A 15,263-nucleotide genomic window follows, 5' to 3' on the forward strand; every position below is an offset into this window, starting at 1 on the left:
AAGAGGTGAGCCAACCATTTATGTCCTTCAGTACTCTCTTAGAGAACAAGACGGGGATCATTTGGATAGGATACAATAGCCTGGGCAGCACATTCATTTTGATCAGGGCAATGCGTCCTAGCCAGGAGACAGGAAGTGACGCCCACCGCTCTAGGTCCTGTTTGAGTTTGCCAAATAAGGGTGTGAAGTTGGCTTTGTACAATTGGTCGAGAGACGGGGTAATAAAGATCCCCAAATACACAAATCCATTAGGAGACCATTTAAAAGGAAAGGAAGGAACAGTAGCCGGCATTGTGAAAAGAGTACCGAGAGGCATGGCCTCTGACTTAGCCAAATTGATTCTATAGCCAGAGAAATGGCTAAACCTGTCAATCACCTCAATGAGACTGGGTACGGATGTTACAGGGTTAGTCAAAAGAATCAAGATGTCGTCCGCGTATAAGGTTATTTTATGACACAGCTGTCCAATCTCTAAACTACGTATTGTGGGCGTCGCCCTTATGGCCTCAGCAAGAGGCTCTATGGCCAGAGCGAATAGAAGGGGCGATAAGGGGCAGCCCTGCATAACTCCCCTATGAGTGTTGAAGTAATCAGACCTAAGTCCATTAGTCAGGACTGCTGCCTGTGGATTATTGTAGATAACTTTGACCCATTTTATAAAATTCTCCCCTAAGCCGAATTTGCCCAGAGTATACAACAAATAAGACCACTCAATTCTGTCAAATGCTTTCTCCGCATCGAGAGAAAGCACCAGGCCGTCAATAGATTTTTGCTTGAAAGCTACAATAGCGTTCAGTAAGCGTCTAACATTGGTGGCTGAGTTTCGACCCTTTATAAAGCCTGTCTGGTCCTCCCTTATCAGCACAGGTAAAAAATTTTCTAAGCGGGTGGCCAGAATTTTAGAAAGCAGTTTCCTATCTACATTCAAGAGGGCTATAGGTCTATAGGATCCGCACAAATCAGGACACTTCCCTTTCTTTAGAATTAGGGAAATGTTGGCTTCCTTCAGTGTCTGCGGGAATTCACCCGTAATGAAGGAGTGGTTGAACATATCAAGAAGCGGTTCCACAATAATATCCCGAAACTGTTTATAAAATTCACAACAGAAGCCATCAGGCCCTGGCGACTTTCCACTTCGCAGTGATTTAATAGCCTTAAACACTTCGGTCTTAGTTATAGGGCTGTTAAGGGCAGTCTTCTGTTCCTCTGACAAATTTGGTAAGTCGAATTGGGTGAAGAAATTATGCATCAGCTGCACCCCCTCCGGGACTTGTTGAGAAGAGTACAAGGCTTCGTAGAACTTCTTAACACAGTCATTTATCAGTTTGTTTTCATATATCTTGTGGCCACCTTCATCAGATATCGCTGCAATGGTATTCGATTCTGCGCGCTTCTTAACATAGTACGCCAGACATTTACCGGCCTTATCTCCATGCTCGTAGAACCTCTGTCTGGTGTATTTAAGTTTCTTCTCTGCATCTCTGGTAAGAAGGCAATTCAGCGCTGACCTGAGTGCGGTTATTTCTTGCCATAATGGTGGTGATGGGGAGGCAATATATGTTTTCTCCTTATCCATCAATTCGCTCTCTAAAGATTTTTGTTCCTCCATCCGTTGTCGCTTCTTTGTCGCAGAATACGAAATAATTAGGCCCCTCGCATAAGCTTTGCATGTTTCCCACAAAACAGAGGCAGTAGTAGCTGAGGGGGTGTTGATATCCAAAAACGCTTTAAATTCTGCAGAGAAGTGAGAGGTAAATTCCTCATCCTTAAGAATAATGGTATTAAGCCTCCAGTGGCGGGACCTATGAAGCGCAGCTTTAAGATCGAGATCCATGATTACCCTAGCGTGATCTGAGATGATTATACTTGTTATGTCGCACGATACTACTGAACCTAAGTCAGTTTTCGGGAGAAAAAAGTAATCAATTCTAGTTTGGGACCTATGCGGAGCCGAAAAAAATGTGTATTGCTTATCGGAGGGGTGAGTATATCTCCAAGCATCCACAAGTCCAAACTCGTCGCATAGAGCATGAAGCGCTTTGGCCTGAGGAGAAGGAGTTGCAATGCTGTGTGGAAATCTGTCCATAAGCGGATTTAACATTAAGTTGAAATCACCACCAATAATAACGGTAGAGTTAGGAAGAAATGGGGCTAATTCCAGAAACATTTTGGTAAGAAAGGTAGTTGGGTGGGCAGGTGGAAAATAAACATTCAGTAATAAGATATTTTGGCCTTGCAAAATCCCTTTGACTATCACGTAGCGGCCCTTCAGATCCTTAACGCAATCAGTTACTACAAAAGGTACATTTTTCCTAATCAACACTGCCACTCCTCTACTTCTTGTAGTGAAGGATGAAAAAAACACTTGTCCATATAATCCTTGTTGCAACTTCAAGTGTTCATTATTATCAAGATGTGTCTCTTGTAACATAGCAACATCTACACCGTCCTTTCTTAGACAAGTAAATATCTTCCTCCTCTTAATAGGGCTGTGAACCCCTCGTACATTCCAGGTGCATATTCGCAGCCTACTCATTATTAGACTTATTCATGTATCACACAAAGCATATTGAGCCAAAGGGTTCACCACACCCTGGTTGAAAAAATAAATAAATAAAATAAAAATAAAAAAGGCATGAAAGAGCTGTGTGACGGAACATTCAAAGAACAGTGATTTGGCAACAGCCCTACTAAACATGTAGGGAAAAACCAATCTCCTCCTGCCCGTCGGGAAAGCCGAAGGGCATTGCACGCGCGTAACTCACGCCTACCCATAGACGAAAACACAGTCCGTCCGGTGCCCGATGGGGTGGAAGATTTCACCTGGTCGCTTATAAGCAGCGAGGACGAAAAAAAAAGAGTCATATACGCCTAGATTCGGCAAGTACTCACACCGGTTAATTAAGGCATAGTGTGAAGAAAAGGAGTACTCCGGTGGTTACGGGGATTCAGGGCAGCGAGTCCGCGTAGGACGCAGCTGCCTCCGGTGTGTTAAATCTCTTCTCCTTGCCGTTGGCAAACAGCCTCAGTGTGGCGGGGTAGAGAAGCGCATAATCCACATTCTTCTTCCTCAGGCAGCTTTTCACCTCGTCGAAAGCCTTGCGTTTCTTGGCTACCGCCGCTGAATAATCATTAAAGAAGGAGACTTTGATCCGACTTGTTGGTTGGTTCGGCTGCGTAGCCAGGCGCCGAGCTGCGGCCATCACACGTTGTTTATCAGCAAAGTTGTGAAGCTTCATAATGATGGGTCTGGCGCGCTGGCTGGGGCCCGGCCTCGGTGCTAGAGAGCGGTGAGCGCGGTCTAGTTTGATCTTCCCATTTTTAGTTGTGAGCTCGAGATAGGAGGGGAGCCATGACTCCATGAAGGTGACAACATCATTTCCCTCCGTGCCCTCGGGAAGCCCGACCAGGCGAAGGTTACATCTGCGGCTGCGGTTCTCTAAATCGTCCATGTGGTCTGCCATGTCAGTTACTTGTTTTTCGAGTCGAGCCACTTTCGCCTGCAATACACCTGCCGTGTCTTCCACGCCTGAAATCCGTATCTCGGCGTCTCCCACCCGTGTCGCCAGAGCCTGGATCCGAGACGTCTGTTCACGGATTGCGGCCAGCACAGTATCAACTTTAACATCCAATAAAGTTGTAATGCTGTCAGTTATCTTACTCAGAGCCGCAAGGATATTCGGGTCGATATCACTCCCAGTTTCCTCAGCGTCAGCGGAGATTTCTGTGTCGCTGGCGTTAGCTTCTTCAGGCTCAGCCGCCATAGGACCCACAATGTCGCTAGCTTGCACAACCGGAGCTGTCTTTTTCTTAGACCTGACGTTAGGCATTTTAGAAAAATAGTCGTCCAGACTCATTATAGAGTTACTCCCACGCACATTTGTAACGTTTCACCAGGTGAACACGTATTTTAGACGGATAATCGGGGGACCTCACCGGAGCACAGCGAGACGGGTGTTCGCGCTACGTAGGGTTGCCAACCGTCCCTTAAAAAACGGAATCGTCCCGTATTTAGAAACAAAAGTACACGTCCCGTATTGAGCTAATAAGGGACGCACTTTGTCCCGTAATACAGTGAGAATCAAAAGTAGTCTATAAATGTTAATGGAATTAACGCTTTGTTTGAAAACATAATTCCCAGCCCCTCTCCTGCTTTGTGACCAATGAGCTGACAGCACACTTATGACAATTCGAGTATGACAATTCAGATTATCTCATTGGTCGAGGAAAGGTCGCTTGCGGAGAAAATACCGGAAGACAACAGATGACCACAACAACAAGCATGGCCAACAGGGAAACAAACGCCGACACTGCGGTGCACGTCTCGGATGACAGTACACCTAAAGCTGGGCAGACACTGCGATTTTTTTCAGTCACGTTATTCAGCTCTTGCTCAAACTGCACGATTGACTCGCAGGGATTAGAAGTTTGCAGGTCACGATGCAGGGTCTCACACTATACGGCCCGATGCTCTGATGCGACCTGAGTGCTCACACTGTGCCAACATAACATGAAGGTTATAACAGAAAATCTGTCGCTCGCTCTCTCTGTCTTTCACTCACACAGACACACCACCATCAACTTTGCTAAATTGCTAATGAAAAACATGATCAGGCAGCTGTGATTAAGCAGCAGTGTAAATCCAACTATTTTCACGGTTGTTGTGGTCGTGATAATTTTGTGATGCCACATCGAAAGGCTCGGATGAGCTTTCCAAAGTTCTACAAGTGCCTCCATCACTTGTGTCCAGATCACACGCTGCACAGCCGTGCTGCGCCGTCTTTTTCACCGATGTTTACGTGTTTGCGCATGAGCAGTGTGAGCGGCTGTGGTGACACCCTCACGAGCGATTGATGATCGGGAGCTGGTCGTGAGGTGTTAATCGCTTCTCGTTACCCCACGTATACTACACGATGCATGATGAAGGCCAAAATCGGGCCGATCACCAAATCGGTCGCACGACTCAAAAATCGGCTCAAAATGGGCCAAAAATCGCACAGTGTAAGCCCAGCGTTAGAGCAGCAATGTTTGATCCCCTCAGAGAAAGAAAAAAAGGCTGCAAAAGTACAGGGAGGACTGGGAAAAGGAAAACACCTGGCTGGGAAAGTGCACGATAACACCTATAAAGCGCACTGCACTGTGTGCCGGCGCACTTTTTCCATAGGCATGCTTCTAGTGGTGGGCACAAGAAGAACATGAGGGGCGTGAAAGCTCGGGGAACCCTTAACCAATTTTTTGTCCACCAGGCCACGGCAGAAGCAGATATGGTATGTAAACACTGGTTTGTTGTTTAAACCCTCTGGTTAAGGTTAATATGGGCATGTGCGGTGAATATCAGCGCTATGTGGCCAGAAGTGTGATAATATCATTTATTTTGTGTAATAAACAACTGCAAGGATGGATGATTACAACAAATAGATGAATAATACATAAAAGTAATACATAGATGAATAATGATGATGAGTTAAGGTGCGTAATCATGGGAACAAGCGGGTTTACAAACAGGAGCAGCTGATTAGCATTAGAAAAGCTGAAATAATACCTCAACTGAAGCCAATTGTACTAAATGCACTATATGTGCACTGTTACAAGAATATTTTTCGTTCTATTGCTTTCTATTAATTTATATAATTTTAAGTTAAGCAGGACAGAGTTCTTTTAAAGAAAGATTTACTTATATTCTCAAAAGTTAAGCATGACAGGCTTCTGTTTAAGAAAGAGACCTGTTTTACTGTGTTAATGTTGTCATTTTGAGCTAAAAATAAATGGCTAAATGATCATTTGTTTCCCATATGGTCATATCACAAAGAATATGCATCTGCTTAAATCAAATTCAAGTCAAATGGTTAAAAAATAATTTCACACACACAAAAAAAGAGCTACCACACTGGGAAGGGTGAAGACAACTGGGTTGCCCGGCCCTGGCCACGAGGTGTCCCTTATTTATTTTTCAGGGAGTTGGCAACCCTAGCGCTACGACGCCATCTTGCCAACACGTAACTCGAAATAAGGATGTTATATGAGATACATCATTTACTAGTCAAATGAATTCTCATTTGTCAACTGGAGAAAGGATTAGCTGATTTGGATTTAAATGAGTCATTCCTTTGACAGTCAAAATAATGTGCTGTTTTATTAATTCTTATCTTTTATTAATGTTTTATAACTAAAAAGAAGGAAAATGTATTATTTTAAAAATGCTATTTTTGGTCAGCAGGGTGGAGCATCAGTATCTGTGTTTTACTGACAGAAGTGCTACATGTCTTTGAACATCAATGTTTTTCTTCCCACCTTTACTACAATTAACAATTTTTGTGCATGTTTTGACTTGTGGTGTCTACCTTGCAAAGCAGCTTGATTCTTATTGTAAGATTCATAAGATCAGATTTTGAGCTACAAGACTTCTGGAATAATGTCCTTTGGGCAGGAAAGAGCAAAGTGGAGATATCTGGCTATAAATCTGGCTTTAATACACACCACCACATTTGGTGTAAACACAGCATAAACACAGCAGCGCAAACACCTCACCAGGTGTCAAGCACAGTGATGGACGGTGATTTGGGCTTGTTTTGCAGTTACAGGATCCAGGGACTTTGCAGTCATTGAGTTGACTATGAACATCTCTGTATATAAAAGCATTGTAGAGCCAAATCTAAGTCTATCAGTCAGAGAGTTAAAGCTTTGCCAAAATATTGTCATGCAACAGGACAATGATTCCAAGCACAGCGGCAATATTTTTCCAACTTTGATGAATGGTAATAATTTTAGACAAGAGTGGCACCTGGTGTGCTCTTCTGCTTCTGTAGCCCATCTGCTTCAAGGTTCAATGTGTTATGCATTCAGAGATGCTCTTCTGCATACTATGATTGTAATGAGTGTCTATTTGAGACACCATTGCCTTAAACTGGGAGCAGGCTGGCAATTCTCCTCTGACCTCTGGTATTAAGCAGATTTTTAAATATAGAACTGACTTTGTCTTTTAGGATCTTTGCAAATCCTACACATGGTCAAGTGGAAAAATCCCAGTATTTTAAGTTTCTGATATGCTTCGACTTTTAACAACAAACATGCCACATTCAAATCATTTAAATTGCTTTCTTTCCCATTCTGATGCTCAGTTTGACATAAAGCAGGTTGTATTGACCATGTCTACTTCCCTGAATGCATTGAGTTGCTCCCATGTGATGGCTGATTAGATTATTTCCCATTACAAGCAGCTGAACTTCTGTACCTTAAAAAGTGGCTGATGAATGTGATACATTAAAGTAAATCAGAAAATTTCCAAAAAGATTCTCATGCCCATCCAAATAATTGAATTCAGGTGTTTTTTGGATCACTTTAATGATCACTGGTGTATTACATCAAGCACCTAGGCATGCAGACAGCGTCTACAAACATTTTCGAATGAATGTTTCGCCCATAGCAGCTCAGTAAATTCCAACATAGTAATGTGATAGGATGTGCAGCAAGTCCAGTTTAGAAATTTCCTCACAACTAAATATAAGTCAACTCTTATTGGTATTATGACAACAACAACAGCAACTCAGCCATGAAGTGGTAGGCCAGCCAAAATCACAGAGCGGGGTCAGTAGATGCTGAGGTGCATAGTGTGCAGAGATCATCAAATTTCTACAGAATCAGTAGCTACAGATCTCCAAATTTTATGTGGCTTTCAGATTACCTCAATTCAATTTATTTATATAGAACTAAATCACAACAACAGTCTCCTCAAGGGGCTCATCAGAACAGCTGTATCCACATTATGAAATGCGATGCAGCGTCTGATGCAGTTGGGTTAAAACTGGACTCTAGAGGAATGGAGACATGTTATCTTGAGCGATGAATCATGCTTCCCCGTCTGGCAATCTGATGGAGGAGTCTGGGTTTGGAAGTTGTCAGGAGAATGGTACCTATCTCACAGCATTGTGCCAAGTAAAAGTTTGTTGGTGTGGTGTGGGGTTGGTTTTCAGGAGTTGTGCTCGGCCCCTTAGTTCTAGTGAAAGGAACACTTTAATCTTCAGCATACCAAGACATTTTGCACATGTTCCTAACTTTGTGGAAACGTTTTGGGGGTGGCCCCTTGATTTTCCAACATGACTGCGCACCAGTGCACAAAGAAAGGAAAGGACCATAAAGACATGGATGAGCGAGTTTGGTGTGGAAGAACTTGACTGGCCTACACAGTCCTGACCTCAACCTGATATAACACCTTTGGGATAAATTAGAGCAGACACTGTGAGCAAGGCCTTCTCGTCCAACAACAATCTGACCTCACAAATATGCTTCTAGAAGAATAGTAAAAAAAAATTCCTTGTGGAAAGCCTTCGCAGGAGAGTTGACACTGTTGTCTGCAGAGGATGGGTAGATGTCATTTAAACCATGAAGAATAAGAATAGGATGTTATTCTAGTTCACATGTGAAGTGAAGGCAGGCAAGGGAAAACTTTTGGCAATATAGTGTACGTAAATAGGCAAATAACCAATAAATACATACATGAATAAATAATCATATTGGTAAAAATGGAAATTTGACTCTGTAATGCAGCGGTCCTCAACCCCCGGGCCTCGGACCGGTACCGGTCCGTGAGTCGTTTGGTACCGGGCCGCGAGAGCTAAGGCTCAGGTGTGAAATGTATGGTTTTCAAGGTTTTTATCGGTTTTCAGCGTTATTTTGTTATTGTTTTTATCGTTAACTCGGTTTTCCTGGGTCTTTTCACGTGTGTTATGAATAAATCTTCTTTTTTTTCGGTACCGGTACTAGTTTTATTTTGTTGTATTTATCTGTGACACCTTAAAGGCCGGTCCGTGAAAATATTATCGGGCATAAACCTGTCCGTGGCGCAAAAAAGGTTGGGGACCGCTGCTGTAATGTACACATGTAGAGCTTTACTACAAAAATGGGGTTATGTCACTCATCAGTCAGATGAGATTTTTCCCTGAAAATGTCAAAAGAAGTAAATACAACAGTAGGGCTGGGCGATATGGCCTAAAATTCATATCGCGATATAATTTGAAGCATGTGCGGTAACGATATATATCACAATATATTCTTTTCTTCTGTATAACGTATTTTCCACACTAAAAATCCTTTAATTTTCTCAAAAATTGAGAGTGTTCCTTATGTATGAATTCTGGTTGTGCTTACTGACCTCGAACCGATTTCTGCGTGCAGAAATCTGTTAAAAAATGTTTTAGTACAGCTTTGGTAAGCCGCACTGCTTGATGGATTGTCAGAGCATTACGGCTGCCTAGTGAGGAGCTTTGCGGAGTAATATGGGTTCAAAACTCCGTCAACTTCAGGTCCCAAAGTAAAACAAACACTAAGAGTTAAAAACGGTCTAAATTCTTTCATCTTTAATTAAATCATCAGCATTGCTGCTTTATCGGGTGTAACAATTAAGTTTAACATCCATGCGTCCATGAAAACAGAATTTGTTAAATTTAATGGAGTTAGAAGTTAACAGGAAGTTAGCTCGCTAGTTTACACCTAAACATTTCATACCATGTTCTGACTGAGAGATTTTTTAAACTAATTAAAACGTACAGCTCTGCTACCAGTTCCGACATAAATGAAGACAGAAAACTAAACAGCAGTGGCATTTGTAGTAGGGCTGGGTATCGTCACTGATTTCTAGAATCGATTCAATTCCGATTCACAAGGTCCCGAATCGATTCGATCCACGATTCGATTTAATTCGATTCGATTCAATTCGATTTGAATCTGGGAAATTTTGACAGTCAGAAATATTATAATTCAGATCAGTACATTTACATATTTTTGTATCTATAAAAAGGAAGCTGACACACGCAAGACTTTATCAAAGGTGTGAGCATCACAGCAGATGCCTTTGTGTCAAAGTAGCTGAGGATAAAACACAGAAAAACATGAAGGTGATTTTCCTGGCCTGGGATTTTATAAAAATATTCTGCAGTACATCAAAAATGAAAGAAAACCATTAATCAACACATGAACATTACCTCTGAAGTTACAGCGGTTTTATTAGAGACACGACTAAACGTTTTGCATTTTGCATAATTTTAGTTTATGTTTGTTCAGTATTGAACGGCAGAAATTAGGTTTTCTTTTTGGAAGTATATAAAACGAAGAAAAAAAAAAGCGTCGGAAGTATCGAATAATGAAGAAAACAGATTTTTAGACGGGAAACTGTTCTTGAAGTACAGAGGGGGGGGGGGGGGGCAGCTGTGCATCGTGGTCGAAGCATAGCAGTAAAAGTACACTGAATTCATGACGATGTTTATGTGAAGCATAGTTTGGATCTTCTTTTGCTGCTGGTTCGGTCAATATTGTTTAGAGAGACATCAAACTAACAGCTTTAGAATCAGCACATAAAAGGCCGGAAAAACACAAAGCGCAGACCCGCCGACAGATCAGAATCAGCGAGCTGTCGGCTTTCAGCCCCGACTGTGAGAAAGGCAACATCTAACTGATTCTGATCCGCGGGTTGCGCTGTGTGTTTAAGTCTTTGTGCAGAATCCGTGTTCCTGCTCTCATTTACTGTCTTAGCTGTTTGGTGGCTGTTGAAATTTTGTGAGATTTCACCTGAGATTCTGGCATTTCGGGCAAAATAAATTTATATTAAAAAATCGATTCAGGATTTTAATGAATCGATTTTACATTATCCAAGCCAGAATCGATTTTAATCAATAAATCGATTATAAAAACCCACCCCTAGTTTGTAGGGTTTGTAGTTGGACTACCTGGTATATAATGTTGTGCTACGTGATTGCTAGCGACACAGCTATGTTAGCATAACATTAGCACAGTGAAGCTGGAGGATGGATGCCAACTTTTTTCCACTCGATAAAAGTTAACGTGCAGGATTCTGGTAGTTAGGGACAAATGCAATCGCATAGCAGGATGCTGTACTTCAGTCAGGAGAACAACTGAGATTATTCATCCACAATACGAGGTTAGTTATTAATATACTGCAACAACATGGGAATAGAACAGCTGCGAGAGAATTCAACATTAATGTATCAATGTTACGGAAGTGGAGGAAGCGCAGTTTTTGGCTTTCCCCATATTTCAAAAGTGCTTCATCTCTTTGCTATGACTGTCGCCCGCCATAATTTGCAGATGATAATGGTTTTAGCCGCTGCGATGCTTTTGACCAAAACAGGCGCAGCTTGATGACATCATCAACATGCGCTATCGCGATAGAGCGATATAGTCAAAATCTCTATCGTTGGCCAAATTTATATCGTTTCTATCGCCCACCCCTATACAACAGGAGCCATCACTCTACTCTACAAACTTTCTCTGGTTTCCAAATTGAAATTCTGTACACATATCAGCCACAATGCCTGACAGCATATTCTTTACAAAGCCTTAAACAGGATTTAAACTACAGCATTAGCTGCCTCCGCAGGTAAGGCGGGTGTTTATTCCTGCAGTTTTTGTGCAACACTGTTCATAGCCTTCATTAAATTCATGGCTCTGACCAGGTCACTGTAGCTGATTGCCAATTATGCACTCCAAGGTAATAGACTAACAGGTTTAGTTGTTGGCATGATGAATATTTTCCACTGATTACATTTATGAGCCATTTGGTTTGCAGTAGTTTTCAAACATCTGCCTGCTGTGTGGATGCTATAAAGACATGAGGCAACACCTTGAAAGCAAATATTCTACTATATACACGTTTTATTCACCCTTACTTTAAACTAACTCTCAACTTCTAGTTATGCAAAATGTTCCCTCCGTACGCTTTCTAAATCAGTCACACTAGGCAGAAAGCGAAACCTGCACTAATTAATGCAAATTTAGTATTTAATAATAAAGGGCAAGTTGAATAACCTGCCCACACTCTGTGACTATGTTCCCACTGTAGTTCATGCTGTTACATTCTTAACACGAGTTAATACGCGAGTTACATGATGACCTGAGTCAGTGGCATTCTAAAAAAATTCAGTGCCTACACATGAATACAGAAAAATAGGAACAAAAAGGAAAGATGAGGCTTGAAGAAAGGCCTCTCCGAGTTCAGCAAAAAACAGAATAAAACAAAAACAATATTGTAAGTATTGTCATGAAGTTTGTTTGTTTTAATCATCTGAAACAAAGCCTAATTTCAGATGGTGTCCGTGATGGAAGAAAGATGTTATGAAGAACATGAGTTGAATAATTGACAAATCTCTGCCTAAATTCCTCCGTTGTGAGCTCTGAACATATAAGGCCATCTTCACTCAACACGCTAATCCAGAGATTATGAAACTGTCTGGTGTTTACCTCAAAATGATGTGAACTGTGCAGCAGTTCCAAATAATTTCCTATTTTCAAGGATTTCTAGCGGACCAACTACTAGCGTCTCACTTTATCCCATCTCACATTAGTAGGAGGCCTGACAGCCTTGGAGGGACACACCAGAATCAGATTAGCATCCCACTCTAAACACAAGCTGGGAAGTAATCCCTTTTGACTTTGACAAACAGCCAGCACTTGCTTCCCAGCATATTATTCTAAGGAGGACTTCACTCTCCAAATTGCTGTTATTAGCCTGTTTGGATTAAATGGCTATAAAATTGAAGAAATCTGTTTCTTAATGCACCAAACTGCTCATGTGGGTCTCCCCCCCCCCCCCCCATTTAACTGTAAGAGATGTAGATTGAATGGAAAACACAGACGCCAAACATTTAGCTAAGTAAAATAATAATCCTATCGAGCTAGACTTTGATTCCTATAGATTTACATGAATAATTTTGCCAAACTACATTTATGATGTGTAGAGCCAGAACTAAGTGTGGGGCATCAGGAGAAACAAGAGCAGCCAACTACTCGGTGAGTGTTTTGTAATCTGATGTTATGTTTGCACACAACAGATCCTATAAAGGAACAGCAAACAGTCAGATTTTTGTCCAAAAGCATGCTGTGACTTATATTTGATGAAAGATCCGGAGTAGTTTTAGTGTTCGCCGTACTTCAAATGTGTTACACTTAGTAACGCACACTTGTTCAGTTAAATCTCTTTACACCATCAAAGACTTACTTTTCTGATATCAAATGCTATCTTTTATTGATAAAGTTTTATGCTGTAATTTGTGGGCTTTGATACGTTGCTGATTACAATTCATCTCCCACTTATGCGATCCGCTTTGATGTAGGCTCCCTCTGCATGTATCCAGCTGGCCAAATCAACAGAGACAACAAGTAAATAATTTGGATAAAAACAAACAGAATGTGCAGGTTGGATACTTTATGCATGAATGAGCTTGAATCTGATTGTTTTTGGCAATGACCACAAAAATATTCTTTTGTTTATTTGAAAAAATATGCCCAGATCATACGGACAGAGTTGGGCTATGAAATTCTTTAAATGCACTATAATCTGGTTAAAGTGATAATCATCAAGAGTTTCTGAGAAACATGGGGGGATTAAAGTCCCCGCAGTCTTAGATTGCTTTTTTTTCCTACATCAGACAGCGTGACCTGAAGCCTAATGGTCAGAAATAACCGCAGGATGAAGGAGGTAGCTTCCAGAGATGGGCAAAGATTTTTCAAAAAGACCGACCACATCCCACTCACTTGGCAGGATGTGCATGCTATTATGAAACATCGAAGTCTGCCTTCTCTTTAAAAATGTGATTCCGATGTGTCATATTTAAATGATGTACCATAATTCATTTAAAAAAACAAATGCAGCAGTTCTCTGAATGAGAAAGGATGTAGCCCAGTATTTGGGTGAATTATAGCCTAACATCCAGCTCTTGTTCAAATAGACTGCTCTGACATTTTGCTGTTGTCACATAGTGGGACTACATTACAGGCCTTTATCCACTGCAGGACTGATGTGAACACATTAGTCTTCACCTTTGTATCACCTTGAGCCTGTGACCTGTAGTTAACTGTGGGTGACTGTTTGGCTCAAATCCTTTTCACCAAGATTATTTTACTGGCATGCAATTTCACTTAAAGTCCTGCCCTTTCCAGTTTTTTAACCCCTTTCTAAAAAGAATGATTTAAAAAGAAAACTAAATACTGCTTTTTAAGATGGCAATTTTCTGCTTTCTGAAAACCCGAGACACAGAGGGGAAAAAAAGGTTTAAGAAAAAGAAATAAAAGAGCATGTCTGCTGCATAGGTCATGTCAGGCTATATGTCTCTTCGAATATGGGCAAAGAGAGTGTGTGTGCGTGAATTTCTACAATCCTACCTCTAAGTAGACAACCCAGGGCATAACAAGTGTGGCCACCAGAAGGTCAGCGACAGCCAGGCTGACGATCAGGTAGTTTGTGGTGGTCTGCAGAGCCTTTTCCCTGGACACAGCCATACACACCAGCACGTTGCCGAAGACGATGACGAAGATGAGCAGAGTAAGCAGCATGGCGTAGTAGTTGTAGGGGTGCTTCTGCTCTTGGTCTGTATCGTTGAAGCTCCATGTTCCATTGTCATAGAAACTGTCATTGTAGGCATACTGGGTAAAGACATCCATTAGCTGTGAGTGACAAAGGCCAAGAATGGGCCCTGCAAAATATGCAAAAGGAAAGAAATACTTTATTAATGTTGTATACATTTAGGGTTTGCCGACTGAGAAATAAAAAGCTACAGGATGACATCTGAGGTTAAGTTTTCAAGATTTTGATACAGGTTTATCTTGTAATGGAAATGTAAAATTAATATCTTTCCTCAGACACTGTACTCCAGTTCAAAGCAAAAACAGACCTTCGAAGTGTTTTGCTAAGTGCATTCCTTAGTAGGTACTTAGCCATCTTTGGCTGCAGTTAGAGCATCAAACTTCGTGTGGATTTATCTAACAAGTCTAACACATCGATTTTCTTGGTAGAATTGAAACCAATTTTTTGGTTTCTTTTGTGTTTTTTAACTATTATATTTATTTACCTTTGTTTTAAAAAAAAACCTGACAAGATGTTAAGAACATTTGATGGCAGAAATATCAACAGCTAAAAGGGCACCTGCACAAATTTGAAACCATTTTAACTAACCACTAGTTATGTACCATAAGAACACACATACAAGCATATGGACATTATATAAACATAACACATGTAATTAAGAGGCAACATCATCAAGATAAACAACAGAAAGACATCAGAGAAGCAGATAAATAGGAAAAAAAAAACACACCAAAAGAACAAAATGCAGAAACATTAGCAGAAAAAGTTAGGGGGGTACTGGCAGGTTGGGAAACAGCTGCAAAAGTGGCAATATATGGAGTGATCCCTGTTATTTTAGTTGAGGATGACTTTGTTCAGTTAACAGTTTTTTAAAATTTAAAGAGAAAGAAGA

General features: G+C 41.2%; 2 protein-coding genes across 3 annotated transcripts in view; one reads left to right on the plus strand and one right to left on the minus strand.

The window, feature by feature from the left end:
- LOC309687686 (uncharacterized protein) overlaps positions 1-15,263 on the plus strand; it is a 236,000-nt gene that overhangs the window by 114,334 nt on the left and 106,403 nt on the right. The window lies entirely within an intron of this gene.
- drd2a (dopamine receptor D2a) overlaps positions 1-15,263 on the minus strand; it is a 59,122-nt gene that overhangs the window by 16,735 nt on the left and 27,124 nt on the right. The window contains exon 2 of the mRNA XM_082503448.1: positions 14,170-14,480. Within this exon, the coding sequence (XP_082359574.1) occupies positions 14,170-14,448 (279 nt within the window). The 5' untranslated portion in view covers positions 14,449-14,480. The remainder of the gene's footprint in view (positions 1-14,169; positions 14,481-15,263) is intronic.

The sequence above is a fragment of the Aulonocara stuartgranti genome, assembly GCF_965226115.1.
Source record: "Aulonocara stuartgranti genome assembly, chromosome: 14".
Lineage (NCBI taxonomy): Eukaryota > Metazoa > Chordata > Actinopteri > Cichliformes > Cichlidae > Aulonocara > Aulonocara stuartgranti.